This window comes from Macaca nemestrina, chromosome 10 (genome assembly GCF_043159975.1).
Source record: "Macaca nemestrina isolate mMacNem1 chromosome 10, mMacNem.hap1, whole genome shotgun sequence".
NCBI classification, from domain to species: Eukaryota; Metazoa; Chordata; class Mammalia; order Primates; family Cercopithecidae; genus Macaca; species Macaca nemestrina.
Genome location: NC_092134.1, coordinates 109534084 through 109560035, shown reverse-complemented (window position 1 = coordinate 109560035; position 25952 = coordinate 109534084). Strand labels below are relative to the sequence as shown.

Sequence of the window (25952 nt, the reverse complement as noted above, 5' to 3'; positions counted from 1 at the left end):
TCACTGAAACTTCCACCTCCTGAGTTCAAGCAATTCTCCTGCCTCAGCCTCAGCCTCAGCCTCCGCATAGCTGGGACTACAGGTGTGTGCCACCATGCCTGGCTAATTTTTGTATTTTTAGTAGAGGCAGGGTTTTGCCATGTTGGCCAGGCTGGTCTCAAACCCTCACCTCAGGTGATCTACCCATCTCAGCCTCCCAAAGTGCTGGGATTACAGGTGTGAGACACTGCGCCTGGCCAGAAATCTGCATTTCATGCAGGTGATGGACAACTTTGTCAAAAAATATTGTCCTTGACGAAAGTTCTGTTTTACAGTGAGTTTTTAGACTTGCTAACCTAATTTTTAAATGTTTCTTAGAAAACCTTTCTCATTACAGAAACAGAAAATCTGTGGGAGCTTAACTTTGCAGCATCACATGCTAGAACCTGTTCAGCGGATTCCCCGGTATGAGATGCTCCTTAAGGACTATCTAAGGAAATTGCCTCCTGATTCCCTGGACTGGAATGATGCTAAAAGTAAATGCTTTTTTTGTTTTCTCTCTATTATGGAATAAGCAAGTGGCCAAGCAGCCTTATGGTTTCAAAGGGAAATATATCTCACAGCTACTTTAGTCAAATGTTGCTGTTAGAAGATAATTTCATTGGAAATTGTTATCATCACCTCAGTTAGGCAAGTCACTTTTGAGCCAAAATGACAAGTTTAGAGCAGTGCAAATCACATTTATTTTTCTGGTTTCATGTTAGTCACTGGCTCTGAAATATAAAATTATAGACTTAAAGACATCTAGAATAGCAATACACAATTTCCTTGTCAGAGGAAGAATACAACCATTCAGAATTACAAGTGCTGCTGTTTAATTAGATAGGTTGGTGCATACCAAGAAAGCTAAGGTGACATTCACTATGTAAAAATAACCTAAGCAGAGTTGGTTCCACCTGCCCTAACATGCCTACCATAACAGGAAATGGTGCTTTTTATTGTCCAGTAACATTTTCTCCAAGAAAACTTTAATTCTGTTAGATGTCTTATTTTTTCCTTAGATTATAATGAAAGGGTTTTTTTTTTAAAGGCTTATAAGTTTCAATAATACTTTACCTTTTTCTGTATTTTTGTGAATCAACTGTAAAGGCATGAATGAAAATTTAAGAAATAACAGTGGCTTGATATTCAACAAGCAGTAAGGGTACTTGTGTACAACCTTAAAACATTGCTACCTTCCCTTGTAATTTCTTGTTTTCTGTCATAAGTGACCCTTGATGAGAGATGAAGTACATAAAACATTTTTTGTCTTGGATCTTTAACCTTTTCTTTTTATTATTATTATTATTATTTTGAGACAGAGCCTCACTCTGTTGCCCAGGCTAGAGTGCAGTGGCACAATCTTGGCTCACTGTAACCTCCACCTCCCGAGTTCAAGCCATTCAGCTAATTGCTGTAATTTTAATAGAGACGGGTTTTCACCATGTTGGCCAGGCTGGTCTTAAACTCCTGACTTCAGATGATCCACCTACCTCGGCCTCCCAAAGTGCTGGGATTACAGGCGTGAGCCACTGCTCCTGGCCCTGATCCTTAGTCTTTTCTAGAACACAGGCTGTCTCAGATGTGTTTCTCCCACCATTTGAGTGACTGATCACAGAAACTTCTCTTCTCCATTCGCCCCTTCCATAGTGTAGAATGAACTCGACTTGCCATCTCCTCAAACCAACTACTTCCTGGGAACTCTGCCCTGTCTCCACTTCCATCCATCTCACCTGACTGCTTAATTTGAGTGGCAGATCTAGTGGTGGGGGTGGGGGTGGAAACACCACTGCTCTTCCTCGAACTCATCTCTAGAGCAGTGGCTTTATCCCGTCTTATTTTGTCTTCCTGTATCCTAGATCCTGTATCAAGTGCACAGCATGGCCCACATCAGAATAGTTCTTTAAAATGTAAATTAAAACTCAGTTTCTTCTATACTCAGACTTTGGTATCCCCTTAGATGCCCATGTCAAAAATGAAAAAGTTGGTGACATGGTATGGCATTTTATTCCTTTTCGTTTGTTTTTCATTGCTACTTACACTAAAATTCTAAAGAGATCACAGAAGAAGGGCTTTTGGTGACCTAAAAGTAGAAGCGAAAGCAGCAAAAGTGCATTCTGTCCAGCAGTGCACAGAAGACAAAAAATGTAGTTGAAAAGTCTCAGGGTTGTTGTGGTAACAGAATTAGGCAGGCCAGTATTCACAAAACAAAAAAGAAAAGAAGAAAACGGGACGTGATTTAGGATTGAGAGGTTTTCCCTGGTGTCAGTCCCGCAAGAGGTCTCCAGCATCCACCAGCAGCCCCTGGAGCTCCTATGATGTCCACACCACAGAGTTCCCATTCCCAGCTGCCACAGCAACAAAACCCTCCAACACTGGCCTCAGAAGAGTCCCTTTCACCCGACCCAGGCTAGAATTGTGAATGTATTTTCCCAGAGAAAGTAGGCTATGCTTAGTGGTTAATTTGCTCATACAACTAGTAAAATACTTACTGCTCCTGAAATATTTTAGAACTTTTGAGTCAGAAACCTGTGTTTAAATCTGGCCCTCCAATAGCATAGCTGTGTGACCTCAGCCAAGTTGTATTACTTCCCCATTTCATTCATCTGCCAAATGAAGCTAAAATACTTAATGGTTTAAGGCTGTGTAAGAATTGATACCGTAAGTACCTGGCAAAGTACCTAGTATGGAGTTAGTGTACGCTGTAAGTTTCAAAGTCTTTGAGTATAGAAGAAACTGAATTTTTGTTTACAGTTTGGAGAACTATTCTGATTTGGGCAATTCTGTGCACTCAATACAGGATCCAGGATAGGGGGAGACAAAATAAGTTGGGCTGGGGCCACAGCTCAAGAGATGAACTAAGGAAAAGCAGTGATGTTTCTATCTCTGCTTATTAATTTTGATGGTTCATTAGGGATTAATTAAACCTGTGAGCCTAATCATCATGTGTGACTTTTCATAAGGAAATATGAAGTTTCAAGTAATTTGCTTACAAATGAACTTTAGAAAGTATACCGTTTATAAATGGAAAATGCCACTATTTTTGTTGTATCTTTGGTCTCAGACTTCTTAATTTAGTAAGTTATTCAGCTATATAGAAGCACAGAAAGGACAAAGCATATTTATTTACTTTTCTTTTTTTCCCATTTAGAATCACTTGAAATTATATCTACAGCAGCAAGCCATTCTAATAGTGCAATAAGAAAAATGGTAAGTGGTTTTCGGAGGAGACAGGAGCCTTCTGATTAGACAATTATCGATAATACTGCCTCAATACTATGTAGATTTGGACCAAAGTGAATTGAAATAGATGAACCAAAAAGAATGTTTATGAAATGTTTAATGTTATCTGGAATAACTCTCTGAACTTGCTAATAACTGATGGAATTTATATCAAAATGTATGCTTACTCCTAATCCCTTCTGAATTTACATTTTAGTTAAGGTCATAGTATTATTAAAACTACTAGGTTGAAACTTGCCTGTATGTGATCTTGCTGTTTTAATTTCCTAGGAGAACCTAAAGAAACTCTTAGAGATTTATGAAATGTTGGGAGAAGAAGAAGACATTGTAAACCCTTCAAATGAACTAATAAAAGAAGGACAGATCCTCAAACTAGCTGCTCGGAACACATCAGCACAAGAACGCTACCTTTTCTTAGTGAGTATTATAGTGTTACAAGTCATATAAGAACTATAGGCCGGGCGTGGTGGCTCACGCCTGTAATCCCAGCACTTTGGGAGGCTGAGGCGGGCGGATCGTGAGGTTAGGAGATCAAGACCATCCTGGCTAACACGGTGAAACCCCGTCTCTACTAAAAATACAAAAAACTAGCCAGGCGTGGTAGCAGGCGCCTGTAGTCCCAGCTACTCGGGAGGCTGAGGCAGGAGAATGGCATGAACCCGTGGTGAACAGTGGTGCCAAGATGGCACCACTGCACTCCAGCCTGGGCAACAGAGCGAGACTCCATCTCAAAAAAAAAGAACTGTATATAAAAATGTGACTGGGCACGGTGGCTCATGCTTGTAATCCCAGCACTTTGGGAGGCCGAGGCAAGTGGATCTCCTGAGGTCAGGAGTTTGAGACCAGTCTACTAAAAATACAAAAATTAGCTGAGTGTGGTGGCAGGTGCCTGTAATCCCAGCTACTCAAGAGGACGAGGCAGGAGAATTGCTTGGACCTGGGAAGTGGAGGTTGTAGTGAGCTGAGATCAACAGAGCGAGACTCCATCTAAAAAAAGGAATTATATATAAAAATAGTTGTATACAGTGTGGAAAAGTAGAATGTTTCCTTATTCACCAAAGCAATTATATCTAACCTGTTTTAGTCAACATTCCATTTAGGGGATATTCCATTTAGGGATTCCATTTAGGGAAATATTCTAAGTAACGTATTTTTCTGTAATTTTTCTGTATACTTGGTATGGATGGCCAGCAGTAGTGGCCCATCTGGAGCGGTGCTGCAATGATGCTGGTTGCAGCAGGAGAGGCATGGCCAGGGCAGCTACCCAGTCGCAGCTGCTGACCCAGGCATTCCTGGGAAGCCCCCTGTACCCCTGCAGGCTCAGAAATGCCTGCTCCCACTGCCTGGCCTCTCCCTGCTCCCAATGCCTGTTCCGATTTTGGAGCAAATTTGGGGTCAAGCCTGGGTGCTGTTGCAAACCAGCAGGGTGTGCACACACTGGGGACAGTGCTGATATGCCAGCCCCCTGGTGTCTCAGCCTCTTCTAGACTTTGGGTGCCAATGAGCATGGGAGGGAAGCCAAGGGGGTGCTGAGGGTGGCTTGGTGTGGCCCTACATGTTCCCCAGTGCCAGCAGTGGAAGCCGCTTGCGGTATGCTTGGTCCAGCCATAGCTTTGCAGGGAGCCGGCACCCATGCTGGTGCCTGGAAATGCTCCCCTTGCTGTAGCCGGCATGCCTGGCTGTGCGCATGACCCAGAACCTGTGCTCGCTCATTCACGTACCCCTTGCTGCTCCAGGCTCGCCCTTGGCAGGTGTGGGATCTGGGCTGGTAGCACAAGCCAAGCGCAGCCCGCCAGGCCAAATGGGCAGAATGAGCCCAGCAGGCCCAAGCAGATCTCAGGCAAAGGAGCCACTGGCCACAAAGGTTTACGGCTGACAAAGCAACACCCCAAGGATCCTTTGACTGTATAATTTACTGCAGTAGCACATACTGACAACAATTTAACTTTACACATGTGGGATATGATACTTTCGGAAATGCTCCTTTTGCTTGTTTCAGATTTTCTCTTTCATTCTCAGGTAATTGGGTACCATTTCCTGGATATTTTGTTGGTGTGTCATTTCCTGACATCAATTCTCTTCCTAATCCTCTGTAGTCACTATTTTTAATCTTTCTAGGCTAAAAATATATATAGGCCTGGTTGTAAGACTTATGTCTAAAATATCTATGGGAAAAGTACATGAGTTCTCTAGATAGTTCTTTCTCACTGCAATCAGTCCTTGGCCCTTTCTTCACTTCCTGGAAATGACAGTCTGAGGCTTATCTCAAATATAAGAGCACTTCCTGGGGCATCCAGACCATTTTTTTTTTTTTTGGACTCTGTCCACCTGACCTTTACTCTTTGTTATCCTAATGAATTTCAGTCCCTTTCTATATCTAATAAGATGATAAGAAGAATCATAATAATAATATGCATTGACAAAGAATAAGCTAACATCGAATGGTAGCTTAATAAACATTAGCTTTCATTCTGATTGTTATTAAAGAGAAACAGACACATGGGTGAAAAGGCTGCCTGGTGACTGGCATACAGTACATTCTTACGATGTTATTCATGTCTGATTTTTCTGCTGCGAGGCAGTCATCTCACCCACCATGGCATGAGTTGTCATGGGGGCTTAGAGACTTCTGTGTCTGTTTCCAGTCTCCATTGAAAGGCAAACTTAGGAACTAATTGTCATGCAGAGGGGTGTTCAGTACAAGGGGTCTTGACAAAGTTCATGGAAAATGCATATTATGAAAAAACTATGCATAGATTTCAAAGCATTTTGCAACAAAATAAACCCATAGTAACTTATTATAACATGTCCAAACAGTATCTGGTTTGAGGCACTAAGAAGGGTAAGACCTCAGTTTGAGACCAGGCACAGTGGCTCATACGTCTAATACCAGCACTTTGGGAATTCGAGACAGGAAGATGGCTTGAGCTTAGGAGTTCAAGACCAGCCTGGGCAACATACAGAGACCTCCCTGTCTCTACAAAAAATTTAAAAATTAGCTGGGCATGGTAGCTTGCACCTGTAGTCGTAGCTACTTGAGAGGCTGAGGCAGGAGGATCTCTGGAGCCAAAGAGTTCCCAGGCTGCACTGAGCTATGACCATGCTACCCAGCCTGGGTGACAGAGTGAGACCCTGTCTCAGAAAAATAAATAAATAAAAAATAAAGACATCAGGTTGAATCAAAGCAACATGAATTCTGTTAAAGTTGAAGCAAGAACAAACCTCAAACTTACAGTGAAGCTTGGATGCAAAAATGACAAAATCATTGATTCTTCATGAAAAGTTAATGGAGACAGTGCCACAAAGAAATCAGCAGTTTACAAATGGGTAACTGATTTTAAGAAGGGTCAAGACATTGTTGAAGATGAAACCTGCAGCAGCAGACCATCCACATCCTTTCGCTAGGAAGAAATTCATCTCGTTCCTGCCCTAATTGAAGAGGACTGACAGTGAACAGCGGAAGCAGTAGCCAATACCACACACATCTCAGTGGGGTTCATCTTGCACAAGTCTGACCGAAAACTTAAAGTTGAGCAACTTTCCACTCAATGGGTACCAAAAATGTTGCACCCAGATCAGCTGCAGACAAGAGCAGAAGTTTTGGTGGAAATCTTAAATAAGTGGCATCAAGCTTCTAAAGCATTTCTACAACAAATTGTAACAGGAGATGAAACATGGCTTTCCCAGTACAATCCTGAAGACAAAATACAGTCAGAACAATGGTTACCAACAGGTAGAAGTGGTCCAGTCAAAGCAAAAGAGGTCCAGTCAGGAGCAAAGGTCGTGGCAAGTGTTTTTTTGGGATGCTCAAGACAATATGCCTGCTGACTTTCTCGAGGGCCAAAGAACAATAACATCTGCTTATTATGAGACGATTTTGAGAAAGCTAGCCAAAGAGTTTCGCAGAAAAACACCCAAGAAAGCTTCTCCAAAGAGTCCTTCTAAACCATGACAATGTTCTTGCTCATTATTCTCATCAAACAAGTGCAATTTTTTTAGAGTTTTGGCAGAGAATCATTAAGCATACACCTTACAGTCCTGGTTTGGTGGCTCTGAATTCTTTTTGTTTCCTAATCTTAAAGAATCTGTAAAGGACACCCATTTTCTTCAGTTAATAGTGTAAAAACTACTGCATTGCCATGGTAAAATTCTCAGGACCCTCAGTTCTTTAGGATGGATTAAATGACTGCTATCATTGATTACAAAATTGAACTTGGTAGACCTTAAGTTGAAATAAAATTTTTTCTTTTAATTCCATTTTTCCACAAACTTTTAAAAGTCTTTTTGTAACAGTCATGTTTTTAAAAGAATTTGGTCGCTATATGACCCACTAGTTCTACTCCAAGTTTTTATAATTCAAGAAAATTGAAAACGTGTGTCTGCACAAAAACCTGTACATCTTTGTCCATAACAGCATTATTCATAGTAGCCAAAAAATTTGAGACAACCTAAATGTCCATCAACTGAACAGATAAACAAAATGTGGTATGTTCATGTAATGAAATAGTATATGTTGAGAAAAAGGAATAAAAACTTATGAATGCTACATGGATTAACCTTAAAATGTTGTATCAAGTGGAAGATGCCAGTTACAACAGACCATCTACAGTATTTATATGAAATGTCCAGAAAAAGCAAATGCATAGAGACAGGATGTAATCAGTGGTTCCCTAATACTAGCAAGGAATGGAAAATGGATACGAGGTTCCCTTTTAGAGACGTAAAATGTTCTGTTACAGATATCCTAAAAACCATGATTTGTACATTTTAAAAGAGTAAATTTTATGGTATGTGAATATCTTCATAATTTAAAAATGTGTATTTTTACCAGATTAACTGTAAAAGTTCTCATTTGTGCTAAACAGAAGTACTTCTTTCACAGGTAATATAGAGAGCTAGATAGAAAACAAGGATGTGTCATGTTAGGGTTCAGAGTCCTCTTCAGAGGTCTGTTATAAAAGGTCAGATGATTGCCATCAGAAAGGCAAATCGGGGTGGGGTGGGGGTGTGGCATATGAAGCGGGAGAGCAGTGGGAAAGCACCAGCATCAGGAGGCAGAGGAGCAAGCAGAAACGTGGGCAAGAGCCTTTATTGTGGTTTCTGCAGGAAGGAATGGGCAAGACAGAGCATCAGGATTAGGAATGGCTAGTTGGAATAATTTCTTTAGGGCTTAGGGGCCGGGCTTAGGGTCTGTTGTCCTGGCCCTGAGGTGACTGGGGCAGGAGAATAGTGGCCCAGAGAGTAAGTGTTCAATACAGGAGGTGACTGCAGGTATGAGTTCTGAATTGGTTGATTTCCACATGAAAGGCGTGTTACTCTCTAGGAATTGGATAACCTTGGGAGGGGCAGTCCTGTCAGTGTCAACAAGGCATTAAGATGCCTAAAATCAAAAATACATAAATAAAAAGACATGCTTAATACACCATTCTAGACAACATAACTGGGAGCCAATGTCTTTCCTCTGTCTTTGCCTTTTAGGTGCTAGGATCATTTTCCTTTCTCTTCTTCCTCATTAATGTGACAGCCTCTGCAGTTAAACTCTGAGCTCTGGGTCTAACCAATTGCCTCGGCCCAATTTTCACATTTGGGAGTTATTTTGGAAAGAGGTTTATGTTGAATATCTTGGTGCAGAGCTGAATTAAACAGCTCTTTGGAGGACAGGTGGCAAAGAACCTTGGGGAAAATGGCAGTCAGTGACTGAGGAAAAGACTCCTCCTGTTCCAGCTACTTTAAGCCATCAAACATATCATGCCATTGCCTCCCAGGAGAATGAGGTCACGTGGCAGGAATTTTAGGAGAGCCACATTCATTCTTTGAAGACCATCTTAGAAACATTTCCAGTGTCATGTTGGTTCTTTTCATCCACCCTCTCCAGTGCTGTGCTTGTCACAGAATCCTGCCTCGCCAGTGCACATTTATTCCCATGGAGCCTCTTGTTCTTTTGCTTGTAGAAACTTCAGAAGCACCATTTTTATCTTCTTTTCTCTCTAGAAAGGTAATGAGGGCTAGTTTTCTGTTTCCTACACTTGAGATATTACATTTGTCTAGAAAACCAAACTATATTTAGAATCCTCTATCTGCTTTTAAATGATCTTCATGTGTTTGCATGTTTTCATGTCTCCACACCACACTTTTTCATGGTTTTTTATTTTAATGTAGGATGCTGTTTAACGTAAGCCATTTCATGTTGCTATCACAGAACACCTGAGACTGGCTAATTTATAAGGAACAGGGGTTTATTTTCTACAGTACTGGAGGCTGGGAAGTCCAAGATTGGGGGGCTGGCATCTGGTGAGGGCCTTCTTACTGCATCGTAACATGCAGAAGGCCGGCATCACATGGTGAGAAAGAGAGAGAGCAAGAAATCCAATTCATGGCCTCAAGCCCTTTTATAATTGGCGTTAGTCTATTCCTGGATTAATTCATAGATTACTGGAGTCCTCATGACCCAAACACTTACATTAGGCCCCACCTCCCAACACTTCTGCATTAGGGATTAAGTTTCCAACACATACTTTTTACACATTACTATGGCAGGTACTCTTGAAATAAACTGTCTGACATCCAAAAGTTTAAAAAAAATAAAATAAAAGCAGCAAATTACCCCGCAAAACAACCAAGACATTTTATTCTTGGCTCTTTGGAGTTGTTCTGTTCCTTATTTCCTTGGAACTTGATAGAGTCAGATTATTTTTCCCTTATTTAATCTTTGAACACAGAAAAAGCACTAGAAATTTTCTCCACCAATATCCTATTACCTTTGGAAACAAACATTAATGAAATTGTCACTGGTGAGAAAACAAAATTGAATTATTTCAGTCAAACATATTTTTAGAGGCTTGAAATAAATACTTGAACAGTAGAGATCAAGAAAGACCCTCCCTCCCTGTGTTTTTAATAATATTGAGGTTTGTTGTTTGTTGTTGTTGTTGTTGTTGTTGTTTTCAAGACAGTCTCGCTCTGTCGCCCAGGCTGGAGTGCAGTGGCGCAATCTCGGCTCACTACAAGCTCCGCCTCCCGGGTTCATGCCATTCTCCTGCCTCAGCCTCCCGAGTAGCTGGGACTACAGGCGCCCGCCACCACGCCCGGCTAATTTTTTGTATTTTTAGTAGAGACGGGGTTTCACTGTGTTAGCCAGCATGGTCTCGATCTCCTGACCTCATGATCTGCCCACCTCAGTCTCCCAAAGTGCTGGGATTACAGGCGTGAGCCACCGCGCCCAGCCAAGGCTTGTAGTTTTTATCACAACCTAGGACTTGTAGAAATTGCCTCGCTAGTCTGAGATTGCTTCACTGATCACTACTTCTAAGCTGTGGGCATGAAATAAAAGGGAATCTCCTACCCTAAAAGGGAAAGTCAATGTTCTTCATACCATAGTTGCTATAATTTCTTTTTTCAGTATCAGGGAAAACCCAGGGGGAAGTAATTATTTGTGAAAGGTGGTGGTGGCTTTTGCTACAGGAGCAAGGTTCATGGAGGGAACAGGACGAGCTACTTGGTTTCTTCCTATATATGATATCTTCTTTGTAAGCAATGATTTCTGTCGTGCAGGAGCTCCCACCTTCACCTATGCAAAGAAGAAAAGGATATATGTGAAGTCCCATTTAGGGAGAATATAATAGAGGGAATATAGTCCTGAAAGCATGAAAGGGAAGGAGAAACATACACATTTATAAGATAATCTGTCATGTGAGCATAACTACAAATAGTAAATGCTAAAAACCTTCATATTCATGGACTTGTTTCTATAAAACAGCATGAGTGCTGAACTTAAAAGCCAACTTGAGGACAAGTATCAGATAACTCACAAATTTTATGCCATACCATTACATTTGTCACTCAGTTTGCAGGAACAATTTGATTATTGTTGATGGCTGGAATGTGTGACCTCTGTCCCTTGTGCTGGTGGCTCTGCAGCTCCTGCAACATTCACAGCTTCAACCAAATATCCTCCTGAGAAGGCCTTGATAGAAGTGTTAACAGGAAAACTTAGCAAGCAAGCTGTGGCCTTAATCAGACAATGATATGGATGGTGATAAAAACCTTTTGGAGCTTTTTTTCAGATCTCTAAAATCTATGTATAATGAGGGTGTCATTGCCAGATTCAGATACAGTGGACAGTTAGTGATAAAGGCCTACACCCCAAGAGGATATATTTGAGAGGCTGAGACTGGAGGATCTCTTGAGCCCAGGAATTCAAGACCAACCTGGGCAGCATAGCAGTACCCCATCTCTATTTAAGGAAAAAAAAAAAAAACAGCTCTGTCTTTTTTTCCAGGATATAGGTTATATCTTCGGATATATCTGTAATGTGATCATTACAGATGTAATCATTTATTTCTACATTCTCCAGTGTGGAACTGAAATTTATAACACTGGATACAGAAACTTACAAAATGAGAAAACAACTGTGAGAAACTAACATCCAGAATGACTATTACAGACCGTCACATAAACTTGTTGGAATGTTTTACATACCCATCAACCTTTCTTGTCTTCATAGCAATGTGAAACTGAACAGAGGGCCTAGCAGGACGGATCTAGACTCAAGTCCCAAGGAGAATAAAATGAGAAGACTTGTTGAATTTAGGCACTTAGTCTGTGCAAAGCACTGTTCTACATACTTCACATTTGTTCCATTTAATCTCAGCAACCTGTGAATTTTACAGATAATGACCTCGAGGCATGAGGGTTTGCACAGCTCATAAGAGGTAGAGTGCAGGTTTGAGAGCTTCTTGTCTGGCTTCAGAGCCTCTTCTAATAATAGTACTCAGCTGAAAGTAAAATTTTAGAGAAAATTTGAAGAATTAATAAATTGAGAAATCTTGATGAAGCAAGTAAAATAAAAACCATGTTGAATTTAGCCCACATGCTATTGGGAAAGTAAATTTTAAAGCAATTTTATTCCCTAATTGCTCTGGTCTTAGAAAATACATGTAACCCTAGAAACAACTTGAGAAGCAATAAATATGAAGAAGATGAGTATAGATCTTCTCTCAGGAATCTGCCCTCAAATTAACACAAATATTTACGGTTTTATTTCTTTGCATATTTTAACATAGTCAAAAGTGAACTAAATAATTTCATAAAGTCTTTGAAAGTGAATTTCTATCGTGTCAGCCTTCTAACATACCATTTTTCATGCAATTAATAGCCCGTGCTTTTTTTTTTTTTTTCCTGTTTTGAATGGAATCTCACTCTATCACCCAAGCAGGAGTACAGTGGCGTGATCTCGGTTCCCTGAAACCTCTACCTCCCTGGTTCAAGGGATCCCACCTTAGCCTCCTGAGTAGCTGGGACTATATGTGCGTGCTACCACACCTGACTAATTTTTGTATTTTTTGTAGAGACAGGGATAGTCTTCATTTTTAAAAGTACATCTTGTAAAGAATAAGGCGCTGCCTTTAAAGACCTCTAATAAAACTGATGGCTTTTCAGAAAAATCATATGTGGTAAAGTCTTTTTTTTTTTTTTTTGAGACAGAGTTTTGCTCTTGTTGCCCAAGCTAGAGTGCAATGGCACAATCTGAGTTCGCTGCAACCTCAGCCTCCTGGGTTCAAGTGATTCTCCTGCCTCAACCTCCCGAGTAGCTGGGATTATAGGTGCACGCCACCGTGCCCAGCTAGTTTTTTGTATTTTTAGTAGAAACAGAGTTTCACCATGTTAGCCAGTCTGGTCTCGAACTCCTGACCTCAGGTGATCCACCCCGCTCAGCCTTCCAAAGTGTTGGGATTACAGACGTGAGCCACCGCGCCTGGCCCATATGTGGTAAATTTTTAAGCAAGACTTAAGGATTCATAATACTATTCAAGAGCACTGTGGGATCACAGAGACCTTGGCCCTGTGGCTTGCTTTTTATGTAGGGTTTAATGTCCAAACCCCACATGTTCTAATGAGATTTGAACTAATAAATAGGCTATTTTTTAAAAGCTTAACATTCAACAGTCCGGTTTAAAAAAAAAAAAAAATTGCTGACCAGGTGCTGTGTCTCACACTATAATCCCAGCACTTCCGGAGGCAGAGGCGGGAGTATCATTTGAGGCCACGAGTTAAAGACCAGCCTGGGCAACATAGGTAGGCCCTATGTCTACAAAAACAATTTTTAATTGAGGCCAGGCGTGGTAGCTCAGGCCTGTAATCCCAGCACTTTGGGAGGCCAAGGCAGAAGGATTTCTTGAGTTCAGGAGTTCAAGACCAGCCTGGGCAACATAGCAAGACCTCATCTCTACTAAGAAAAACTAACTGGGCATGGTGGTGTGTTTCTATAGTCCCGCCTACTCAGAAGGCTGAGGCAGAAGGATGGCTTGAACCCAGAAGTTAAAGACTGCAGTGAGTTATGATTGCACCACCGTACTGCAGCCTGGGTGACAGAGTGTGACCCTATCTCCGATGTAATAATAATTGCTAAATATTACTCTCTTCTTCTAACACCTAGTTTTAGACTTGCCCTCTAAGATACATCAATGAGAAATTCTTGTGTTTAAGAACTTAAAAGGTTGGCCGGGCGCGGTGGCTCAAGCCTGTAATCCCAGCACTTTGGGAGGCCGAGACGGGCGGATCACTAGGTCAGGAGATCGATACCATCCTGGCTAACACGGTGAAACCCCGTCTCTACTAAAAAATACAAAAAACTAGCCGGGCGAGGCGGCGGGCGCCTGTAGTCCCAGCTACTCGGGAGGCTGAGGCAGGAGAATGGCGTAAACCCGGGGGGCGGAGCTTGCAGTGAGCTGAGATCCGGCCACTGCACTCCAGCCTGGGCGACAGAGCCAGACTCCGTCTCAAAAAAAAAAAAAAAAAAAAAAAAGAACTTAAAAGGTTAAGAAATTAAGCTCCTGGTACATCAAAAGGTCCTTAGTAATTTGTTGTGAATTTATTGAACTAATTTGCTTAGTACAGTAGTACAAAACTGTTGTTTTAAATGAATATCAATAAAATATGTATGAGTCATGAATGGGAAATATATTTTTCAAAGTGCGAGAATATGATTTTTTATACAAGCATAAACCTCAATGTTTTAGAAAATAATTTTTCTCATGCAGGCAGTACTGTGTTCTCTAGAAATTACTTAGAATTTTTGTCTAGGGCTGCCTTTAAAATTGATCAGTTTCCGACTGGGCACGGTGGCTCACACCTGTAATCCCAGCACTTTGGGAGGCTGAGGCAGGCGAATCACGAGGTCAGGAGATCCAGACCATCCCAGCTAACATGGTGAAACCCCGTCTCTACTAAAAATACAAAAAAAGGAGCCAGGCGTGGTGGCAGGCGCCTGTAGTCCCAGCTACTCGGGGGGCTGAGGCAGGAGAATGGCGTGAACCCGGGAGGCAGAGCTAGCAGTGAGCCGAGATCGCACCACTGCACTCCAGCCTGGGCAACAGAGCAAGACTCCGTCTCAAAAAAAAAAAAAAAAAAAACACTGATCAGTTTCCCCTATTTATTTTCTTTACTGATATATGTTCTCCTTCCTTGCAGTTCAACAACATGTTGCTGTACTGTGTGCCCAGATTCAGCTTGGTAGGCTCTAAATTCACAGTTCGAACCAGGGTTGGCATTGATGGAATGAAAATTGTAGAGACTCAAAATGAAGAATATCCACATACTTTCCAGGTATCTGGGAAAGAGAGAACACTGGAACTGCAGGCCAGGTAAGGGAACCATTTCTATCACACTGCTTTCCAAAAGCAAGCATCAGAATGAATCATTAGAACAGAATGGCTCTGAGGGTTTTCCCCAAGTGAATACTGCAGATCTCTGGGACTCTGGTTGGATATAAATGCAGAGCTGTAGGTTCTTGAAAAGTCATGTCTCCTCTCTCTCAATTCCTCCATAGTGCCTAGGACAGTGGTTTGTTGACAGTAAGCGTTCAGTAAATTGATTAACTCTTCAGAAATACAGGGTACTCAGAGGATGAAATTATTGCCATCAAGCCAGTACCTTGATTTACAGGCAAAGGTTCTCTCCTAATCCTTCCACCCCTCCTTTTGGTCCACAAATATTTGTTGATGCTTGTTATTCCATGCTAATCTCTGAGTCTTTCAGATACTCTACACTTTAGGGCCTTAGGGGCACTTGAATGGAAAGAAATGTTCGTAAGAGGCAGGGTGGTAAGGGTAAAACTTCTCCCACCATAGTTGCAGAATACATGAAGGGAGCCATTAGGGACTCAGGTGGCCTCTGACAACCAGGACTTCTAGAAGGTATGGCTCTTGTTATGTTTTTATTGGGAGAGAAAGGTTTGGAGTTCTGGCTAACATTCCCCTAGCCATAACCTTTTTTTTTTTTCCCTTACTTGTTTTTTTTGAGATGGAATTTCACTCTTGTTGCCCAAACTGGAGTGCAATGGCATGATCTCAGCTCACGGCAACCTCTGCCTCCCAGGTTCAAGCGATTTTCCTGGCTCAGTCTCCTGAGTAGCTGGGATTACAGGCACCTGCCACCACGCCTGGCAAATTTTTTTTTTTTTTTTTTTTTTTTTGAGACGGAGTCTCGCTCTGTCTCCCAGGCTAGAGTGCAGTGGCCTGATCTCGGCTCACTGCAAGCTCTGCCTCCTGGGTTCACACCATTCTCCTACCTCAGCCTCCTGAGTTAATTTTTGTATTTTTAATGGAAACAGGGTTTCACCATGTTGACCAGGGTGGTCTTGAACTCCTGAGCTCAGGTGATCTGCCCACCTCAGCCTCTCATAATGCTAGGATTACAGGCATGAGCCTCTGCACCCAGCCCGTAACCATTTTTAAAGGATTAAAAAGTCCATGAGAACCACTGCAGTTGATCAGAGCTACCTCATGCATGAACCTCTGGAATACAGAGTGCTGTCAGGTTTTGAAATACCTGCTTTAGAAAACAGTCTTCCAAGCTGGGCTCGGTGGCTCACACCTGTAATCCCAACACTTTGGGAGGCTGAGGTGGGGGGATCACTTGAGATCGGGAGTTCTAGACCAGCCTGGCCAACATGGCAAAACCCCGTCTTTGCTAAAACTACAAAAATTAGCCAGGCATGATCCCATTACTGCACTCCAGCCTGGACAACAGAGTGAGACTCTGTCTCAAAAAATAATAATAAGTCATCCATTTATTGTTCTAATGCATGGCCTGGTAAAAATTTAGATGCTTCAGGGGGTCACAGAGCAGAGGGTGAAGAACCAATCCTAGCTCTAGTGGTGTCAATATCCCAGAATCCATGAAGACTCAGAATATTCTTCTGGTCCTTTCCACCATTAGCTTATGCTTCTGGCTGCTCAGAGGAATTTACCCTGAATATTCGTACTTAGTAACTGCTTAAAAGCTGAAATTTCAGATTTTAAAAGAGAATAAATCATTTTAACAGGTATCTGTACCCAGGGAGTCCAAGAATTGGTGAATTTACAGTTTTGGAATGTGGGCAGGCTGGGAAAGTTTGAAGAAACAGCCCGTTCTTTGATTTGCCACAGAGAATATGTACTGAACTTCCTTTTCCTCAGGGAGCAGGTAGCATTTGAAACTTGCCTTTGAGTGTCATTGTTTCCCTACCTCATGGTGGGTTCGGGCCCTAGCCCCTCAAACCCAAGGGCAGAATATATGATGCTCTGCTGAAGGCTCTTGACTGAGTCCTCACTCAGTGGTTGATTTACTGAGCTAATGGCCCTGGCAACAAGGAACACTATCAATAGTTCTTTTTTTGTTGTTTTTTTGTTTTTTTTTGAGACAGAGTCTCGCTCTGTTGCCCAGGCTAGAGTGCAGTGGCATGATCTTGGCTCACTGCAACCTCCATACCCTGGGTTCAAGTGATTCTCATGCCTCAGCCTCCCAAGTAGCTGGGACTATAGGTGCCTGCCACCAAGCCCTACTAACTTTTGTATTTTTAGTATAGATGGGGTTTCGCCATTTTGGCCGGGCTAGTCTCGAACTGACCTCAGGTGGTCCACCCACCTTGGCCTTCCAAAGTACTGGAATTATAGGCGTGAGCCACCGCACCCAGCCTCATCAAGAGTTCTGATCATCATAGTTTTCATTGCAGAAAGAATGAAGGCATTGCTGACTCTGAAATTTCAGCACACTTCCAATCTGCAAACCCAAGAGATGTGTGTAACTACAGGGGAGATATTTCTAAGGTTTCTTAGTTTGCCTGAATGGATACTTTCAGTCCTCCTTTAGCCAGTTGGGCTATTTTCTCATCAAGATGGGGCTAATTGGTGAGGAATTTTCTTAAGTACAGGCAGTCATCACTTTATAACATTCCAACACACAGTACTGGATACCTTCCATTTCTTATTGGAAACATGGTTATTCTGTCAAAAAATTTTTATTTACCTAATCTCATTGCTTTAGTTATATTTGTGCTTATATGGTGATATTGAACATCTGAATTAAGTGATTATTTTCAGTATGATCTATCATGCTCTTTTTTTTTTTTTTTCTGAGGCTGAGTTTTACTCTTGTCACCCAGGCTGGAGTGCAATGGTGCAATCTTAGCTCACTGCAACCTCCTCCTCCCAGGTTCAAGCAATTCCTCTGCCTCAGCCTCCCAGAGTAGCCAGGATTATGGGCACATGACGCCACACCCAGCTAATTTTTTTTTTTTAGTGGAGACAGAGTTTCACCATGTTGGCCAGGCTGGGCTCAAACTCCTGACCTCAGGTGATCTGCCCACCTTAGCCTCCCAAAGTGCTGGGATTACAGGCCTAAGCCACTGCACCCAGCCTATCATGCTCTGTTAAGAATGGGACAAACACTGAAGTTCCAAGAAAGTCAGAGTGCCATAGGAATTATGTGGAATCAAAACTTGGGTATATATTTGGAGATACTGAAAGAGTATTTGATTCTGAAGCTAACTGGGAAAAAAGGACCCCACTTTTCTTGCTAAGGTGTGAGTCAGCCTCAAGACTGAAGTACTTTTGTGCTGCTTCTTCTACTTTCAAAAAGATAAAAAGTATTCTGTTTTATATATAGAATACCATTATGGTTTTCTATGGCTAAGTGGAAATAAAAATATAAGGGGGAAAACAATCTACCATAACTAAAAACTAAAATGAAAAGCTATAAAGACTTGTTGGGTGTCTCTGCATTTGAAAGGCTAAAAGCAGCTAGCAAATAACTGTGCTTCCAGGGCAACAGAGCTGTGGTGGCAAGGCAGAGCAATAGGGAGAGTTTTTTAATTTTTAATTTTTTTTTTTTTTTTTTTTTGAGAAGCAAGATTGAAGCCCCCAGGTGAACAATGAGCAGAAGCTTCCACTTGGTGGACACAGATTCCAGCAGCATTCCTGGCACATCATGGTGTTCAATAATCAATTTGCTGGAAAGATAGATTGTGACACAGAAACAATCCTTCAGCTAGCCTCATGCATATTTCATACCTGTGGGCAGGCAGGTGACCTTCAGGCTAGAATTCAAACTTAGCCCCTCTACCAAGCACATACAAACAGATAGAGCACACTCTTTCATCCTCTTCAGAATTTTTCAATTTGGAGATCTTACCCAGTTCAGACTCCACTACGGAGGATTTTTCAAATGCGGTCTGTGATAGCAGCCAGCAACATAAGCGACCTGCAAGAAAGAGGAAATAACGTTTGCCTTATAGGGAAAAAGGGAACCTGACGACAGTCAAGGAAATTTGTTTTCTAAGGATAATTACTAAACACTGGGGTCTCTTAATCTGTAACACCTCCTTCCTATAGGCATTTAAAATTTTTATATGCTTTTCTTTATCTAAAAGGGGTTAGGTTTGGTATTGCCTAAAGCCTTCTAAGAACTGGAAAATAAAATTAAATTGTTTATCAAAGGAAATGTTAAATAGCTCCCTAAGGCTTTACAGAGATATTTTAGATTCTCAAAGATAATTACTATCTCTTCTAAGATGGGCTGTGATTAGTAGCCTTTAGTAGCCTTCATGTGTTTTAGAAAACTGGAAGATTAGCTGTTGTATATTCAGTGTAATGCTATATATACAGTCACCTGATATATCTAACCGGATGATGGTGATTAGACTTCATGTCTGGACAGTATATTAATGGAAGCTAAACCTAACTAGCCCCATCAAATTTGATGTGTACCAAAGTCAGTGAATAGTCTGAACCTGTTTTTAAGATTTTTATTTGTTTAATTGCCAGAGATTAATTTTTATTTTAATTCCTTCCGTAACATCCCTGAATTTTCCAGAAAGTTGGAACAACATGAAAGCATAGTTTTATTCACTGGCTGTGAAGCATTAATGTTCTTTACATTCACTTTAATTTTGTTTTGTTTTAGTTCTGCGCAAGACAAAGAAGAGTGGATCAAGGTACGCCTCATTTCTATTTCCTTTTCTTTCTTTTTTTTGAGACAGAGTCTCACTCTCACCCAGTGTGGAGTGCAGTGGTGCGTCATGTCTCACTGCAGCCTGTGCCTGGGCTCAAGCAATTCTTGCATCTCAGCCTCTCACGTAGCTGGGACTATAGGCGTGCACCACCATGCCTGGTTAATTTTTTTTGTATTTCGTAGAGATGAGGTTTCGCCATGTTGCCCAGGCTGGTCTCAAACCCCTGAGCTCAAGCGATCTGCCTGCTTCAGTCTCCCAAAGTGCTGGGATTACAGGTGTGAGCCACCGCACCCAGCTTATTTTCACTTTTGTTTTTTAGTAACATCTATGTGTATACAAATGTGCATATATTGTGTGTGTTTTAATATGCAGTCATCAGAACAGGTTCACTTAATTTTCAAAATGATTCCTATCATAGATATTTGTTTGATAAAGTATATTCGTTGGTTTATATGAGAAACTTTAATGTGTGCTTTGAATTTTACTTATACTTTAGGCCCTTCAAGAAACCATCGATGCTTTTCATCAAAGGCATGAAACCTTCAGAAATGCAATTGCAAAGGATAATGACATTCACTCAGAGGTTTCTGTGAGTTGAATTAAATTCTTAACTTCAAGCTCTTTCATATCTTTGCAGGTGCAGAAGATCTGTCTAATCATTTTGTTCTCCAGCCTTTTCCCTTTACAATGTCAGAACTGGCTGGTTAGACAGAATCTCATTCTTTCTTAGATGAACACAATAGTGAGTGACTTTTCATTCTACTTGAACTTCTTTGAATTTTTTTTATTCTTTTTTTTTTTTTTTTTTTTTTTTGAAACAGAGTCTTGCTCTGTCACCCAGGCTATTGCAGTGGCGCAATCTTGGCTCACTGCAACCTCCGCCTCCTGGGTTCAAGCAATTTTCCTGCCTCAGCCTCCCGAGTAGCTGGGATTATAGGTGCATGCCACCATGCCGAGCTAATTTTTGTATTTTTAGTAGAGAGAGGGTTTCACCACGTTGGCCAGACTGGTCTCGAACTACTGACTTCAGATGATCTGCCCACCTCAGCCTCCCAGAGTGCTGGGATTATAGGCGTGAGCCACTGCACCCGGCCTTGTTCTTGAGTTTCAGAACATGGTTTGAGCAATATAGTTAAAGTTCTTTCAAAAAATAATAATAAAAGGGAATTATAGTTTTTTTCTATTAAAATTGAATCTTTCTTCCCTTTTTAGACTGCTGAGCTAGGGAAAAGAGCCCCAAGATGGATCCGAGATAATGAAGTGACAATGTGTATGAAATGTAAAGAGCCTTTCAATGCACTGACACGGAGGAGGCATCATTGTCGAGCATGTGGATATGTAAGTGAGATTTCTTGATCATTAAGGTTGCTAGTAACCATATAAGTGATATAAAGTCATCAACTTGGGACACACACAAAAACGACTTTCAACAAATCACTTAATAAATTTATTTTGCTGCCAACTATGTGCAGAGAACTGTGCTGAGCCCCGGAGAAAAAAACGTTAGACAAAAGGTTCCCTGGCTTTACAGAGCTTACATTGTAATGGAGAAGACAGACAAATAAGAATTTCAAATTACTATAGATGAAATAAAACAATTGAGAAGTTAAAAACGGACAGTATTAGTAACAGAGGAAGATTTGGAACCAATTTTGGTTAGAAAAAGAGACCTATCTGAGGGGTTGGTATTTAAGATGATGCTTAAAAGACTGAGAAAGGGGCTGGGTGCAGTGGCTCACGCCTATAATCCCAGCACTTTGGGAGGCCAAGGCAGGCAGATCACCTGAGGTCAGAAGTTTGAGACCAGCCTGACCAACATGGTGAAATCCCATCTTTACTGAAAATACAAAATTAGCCAGGCATGGCAGCACGTGCCTGTAATCCCAGCTACTTGGGAGGCTGAGGTAGGGGAATCACTTGAACCCAGAAGGCGGAGGTTGCAGTGAGCTGAGATCGTGCCATTGCACTCCAGCCTGGGCAGCAAGAGTAAAACTCTGTCTCAGAAAAGAAAGGAAAAAAAGGGGGGGGGGCGTTGAGAAAGAGCCGATAATCAATAGAGACAGGGAGAAACTTCAGACAGTGAAAGTCTATATGCAAAGCCCCTGAGCTAGGAAGGAACTTGGTCTATTCATGAGACTGCCAAAGGTCATGAGGCTGGAGCATGATGAGTAAGAGGAGGAATGTTAGATAAATAATGGCCAAAGGATGTGTGTGAGAAACAAGAATAGATGGAACCCACAGTACAAGTAGATGTGCTGGCTTTGATGGGGAGAGGAAAACTTCCTCCATTATATCAGAAGGGAAAAAGAAAAAGATGGGTACAAATGTGGGTGAGTTGCCGTTTTTGTTGCTCTGGTGGTGAGAAATGAGGGAGTTTAGGTGCAATATGTGTTTATTTGTGTTTTTTTTTGTTTTTTTTTTTTGAGACGAGTTTCACTCTTGTTGCCCAGGCTGGAGTGCGATGACGTGATCTCGGTTCACCACAACCTCCGCCTCCCGGGTTCAAGCAATTCTCCTGCCTCAGCTTCCCTAGTAACTAGGATTACAGGCATGCGCCACCACACCTGGCTAATTTTTGTATTTTTAGTAGGGATGGGGTTTCTCCATGTTGGTCAGGCTGGTCTTGAACTCCCGACCTCAGGTGATCCGCCTACCTCGGCCTCCCAAAGTACTGGGTTACAGGCGTGAGCCACCACGCCTGGCTAAATACATTTTTTTTTTTGAGACAGAGTCTCGCCCTTTTGCCCGAGTTGGAGTGCAATGGTGTGATCTCGGCTCACTGCAACCTCCGCCTCCCAGGTTCAAGTGATTATCCTGCCTCAGCCTCCCAAGTAGCTGGGATTACGGGCGTGCACCACCATGTCTAGCTAATTTTTTGTATCTTTAGTACAGATGTTTCACCATGTTGGCCAGGCTGGTCTCGAACTCCTGACTTCATGATCTGCCCACCTCGGCCTCCCAAAGTGCTGGGATTACAGGCATGAGCCACCGCACCTGGCTCCATTTAGGTGCAATATCTGTACGTTCACTGAAGAATGAAGTAGAGTCATCAGTTGAAAGTGAAGGGGAAGGAGGAAGAGATGGGGAGATTCAAGAAAGAGGACTAAGTGTGAAAATTTTCTCTGGGTAGAGAAAGGTGAGCCTAGTAGAGAAACAAAGTTGGACTTGGGCACCTGTTAGAAATTTACAGTTATAAATTTAAAGGGACACTAGTCAGTTTAATGGCAGTGATTTTTCTCTAACAAGATACAGCAACTCAGGCCAGCGAAGGCAGATAGCAGGATTTATCCAGAGTAAGTACAATGAGAAAAACACTGGAAGAGAAGGGAAGTATTTGCATCAGAGAGTTAATAATGAATAAGAGAAGTCTCAATTGGATAAAAAGAGCAGGAAAGCTGGGAAACAGGCTGATGGTTAATGAGAAAGTGGTGGGGTCTGTGGACAGAATAATTTCGGTAAGTTCAGAGATGTATGGTAGCGGACATCTTGGGGCCAATGAATTAGAAATAAGAGAGATGTTGGTAAAAAAAAAAAATGGGATATGTGAACCTGGCATGCCAGATATGGTTCACCCTCTGGTGGTGACAGTCCCGGGGGTGACCATGAGATTGGACAGAGAAGGTAGACTGCACTGCGCTGGCAGCAGAGATACAAGGCAGTAGAGCTGGGCTTGTCATGTGAATGTTGAAGTCCACAGACATTGTGGTAGAGCAGAGAACTATGATCTGTTAGTGAGAAATTCCTGAGTGAGTGGGTGTGGGGCAGATGATGAGGAGATGCTAACTCAGTAGGAGAGATGGGTAGAGCCAGATGATGATGGGCCTCAGAGCTGCCAGGGGTTTTTGAAGGCAAGAAGAGTCAGGGAATACATGCCTCAGTTCTCAGCCCTGAGGTCTCAGAGGTGACAGAAGGTGAAGTGAAAAAAAAAAAAAAAAGGGCCGGGCGCGGTGGCTCAAGCCTGTAATCCCAGCACTTTGGGAGGCCGAGACGGGCGGATCAGGAGGTCAGGAGATCGAGACCATCCTGGCTAACACGGTGCAACCCCGTCTCTACTAAAAAATACAAAAAAAAACTAGCTGGGCGAGGTGGCGGGCGCCTGTAGTCCCAGCTGCTCCGGAGGCTGAGGCAGGAGAATGGCGTGAACCCAGGAGGCGGAGCTTGCAGTGAGCCGAGATCCGGCCACTGCACTCCAGCCTGGGCGACAGAGCGAGACTCCGTCTCAAAAAAAAAAAAAAAAAGCCGCCACTAGAGAAAAGAGCCTGAGGATATGGAAGAGTTTGATTCTAGAGTGAAAGGTCCAGAGGGCCCAATGGAGGGGAAAGTGGGAGATGGGGACTGAACTAGATTAAATTATGTACAGAGGTCGGGCGCGGTGGCTCACCCTTATAATCCCAGCACTTTGGGAGGCTGAGACGGGCGGATCTCCTGAGGCTGGGAGTTCGAGACCAGCCTGACCAACGTGGAGAAATCCCGTCTCTACTAAAAATACAAAATTAGCTGGGCGTGGTGGTGCATGCCTGTAATTCCAGCTACTCAGGAGGCTGAGGCAGGAGAACCGCTTGAACCCGGGAGGCGGAGGTTGCCATGAGCCAAGATTGCGCCACCGCACTCCAGCCTGGGGTACAGAGCGAGACTCCGTCTCAAAAAAAAAATTATGTACAGAGCAATATGTTTGGGGATGAGGCTGAGAAAATAACCAGAGAGCTGGGCGTTTTCCTGGGATATGAGATAAACAGGAAAGTGGGGCATGACATGGAGTGAATTCTACTGGTGTTTGAGATAAGGGTAGGCACCCAGACCTATTGCTGTGATCCCAAATGTTTCCCTTGGTGGCATGGCAGCCTAAAGGATGGTGCTTCCTGATAATCTAAAGAACCATGCTTCACCCTGAAGATACACATGTTATGTATTGGAGGACACAAGCTGCTTGATATTGGAGTAAGCACTGCAAGACTGGCAGAAAACTGAGGCTGGAATGGTGTAGGTAAGAATCAGGTCATTGACAGCCAGAGATGCCATGGTAAGATGCTTAGATTTGATCACACTTTAAAGGGAATTGGTTCAATGAAGAAAGAGCTGAGAAAGACAGGGAGTAAGTAGTCAGGAATGACTTTAATGTTAAGATTTGGGTGACTGGCCGGGCGCGGTGGCTCACGCCTGTAATCCCAGCACTTTGGGAGGCCGAGGCGGGCGGATCACAAGGTCAGGAGATCGAGACCACGGTGAAACCCCGTTTCTACTAAAAATACAAAAAATTAGCCGGGCGCGGTGGCGGGCGCCTGTAGTCCCAGCTACTCAGGAGGCTGAGGCAGGAGAATGGCATGAACCCAGGAGGCGGAGCTTGCAGTGAGCCGAGATTGCGCCACTGCACTCCAGCCTGGGCGACAGAGCGAGACTCTGTCTCAAAAAAAAAAAAAAAAAAAAAAAAAAGATTTGGGTGACTGGATAAATGGCAGTGTGCTATTGACATAAGAAATAGAAAAATGAAGCAAGTTGAAATGAAGGGGAGAGGAGCAGAAATAAAAACAATAGCAGTTACTATTTATGATGTACCAGTGCCAGGCATTGTTTGAAGTGTGTTGTGTATACTGTTGCTTATGGTTTCTCAATTCCCCTGTGAGGAAGGTTGTATTTTCTCCATTATATAATTCAGAAATGGACTCTTAGAAAAGTTATGTTATTTCGGTTATTTGTTTTTCTTTTTTCTTACTTTCTTCCTGTGGAATTCAGTTCAGATATATATAACATTACCGCATTCCATCTTCTATGTCTCTCCTGTTTTCTATCTCTGTGTCTCTCTATATAGCATTTTATTCATCTCTATTTCCTGTTTTGTTCATTTACTCTCCAGTTGTAGCAAATCTGCTGTTTTGTTCATTTTTAATTTTAATTATGTCCAAAAGTTTTTTCCTTCCAAATCTACCTGACCATTTCTGATAGTTTTTGTTGTTTGCCACTTGATGTTTCCAAACATTTCTTATGTAATTTTCAAATTTGTGTCTAATAATGCCAGTAGCCGAAGACATTTCAAGGGTTCCAAATCTGTTGTTTCTACTAAATTCTAGTTCCTGGAGACTTGCTTTCTGCTGTAATTAGTCTCTTCTCATTGTGAGCTCGTATTTGGTTGATACTTCATCATCTTCCTTTCATAAGTTTTGTCGTAATGACCAAGTCTCAGACCCTTGTCCTCCAGGCCCCATGGACTGTCTCCTAATCCCAGGACTGTCCAACCCGAGCTTTGTTTGCTCCATTCATTCACCATTACAATTTCAGCTTATTGTATGTGTGTTGTTTTGTTTGTTCATTGGGTTTGGGGGCCTTGGAAAGTTCTCTTACTTTAATGTAAAGAAGTAAAGCATTACAATTATTTGCTGAATTTTGTCCAGGATCCAGTTGTATTATAGTAAAACTCTTCTCAGAG

The 25952-nt window shown here is 42.2% G+C and overlaps 1 protein-coding gene across 8 annotated transcripts in view; it reads left to right on the top strand.

The window, feature by feature from the left end:
* Nucleotides 1-25952, top strand: part of LOC105484288 (FYVE, RhoGEF and PH domain containing 4) — a 261001-nt gene that overhangs the window by 219568 nt on the left and 15481 nt on the right. For all 8 annotated transcript variants that reach the window (XM_071071904.1, XM_071071903.1, XM_071071906.1 and 5 more), the window contains 7 exons: nucleotides 377-515; nucleotides 3170-3228; nucleotides 3532-3678; nucleotides 14731-14903; nucleotides 19483-19513; nucleotides 20028-20120; nucleotides 20744-20869. In XM_071071904.1, coding sequence (XP_070928005.1) covers nucleotides 377-515; nucleotides 3170-3228; nucleotides 3532-3678; nucleotides 14731-14903; nucleotides 19483-19513; nucleotides 20028-20120; nucleotides 20744-20869 — 768 coding nt within the window. The remainder of the gene's footprint in view (nucleotides 1-376; nucleotides 516-3169; nucleotides 3229-3531; nucleotides 3679-14730; nucleotides 14904-19482; nucleotides 19514-20027; nucleotides 20121-20743; nucleotides 20870-25952) is intronic.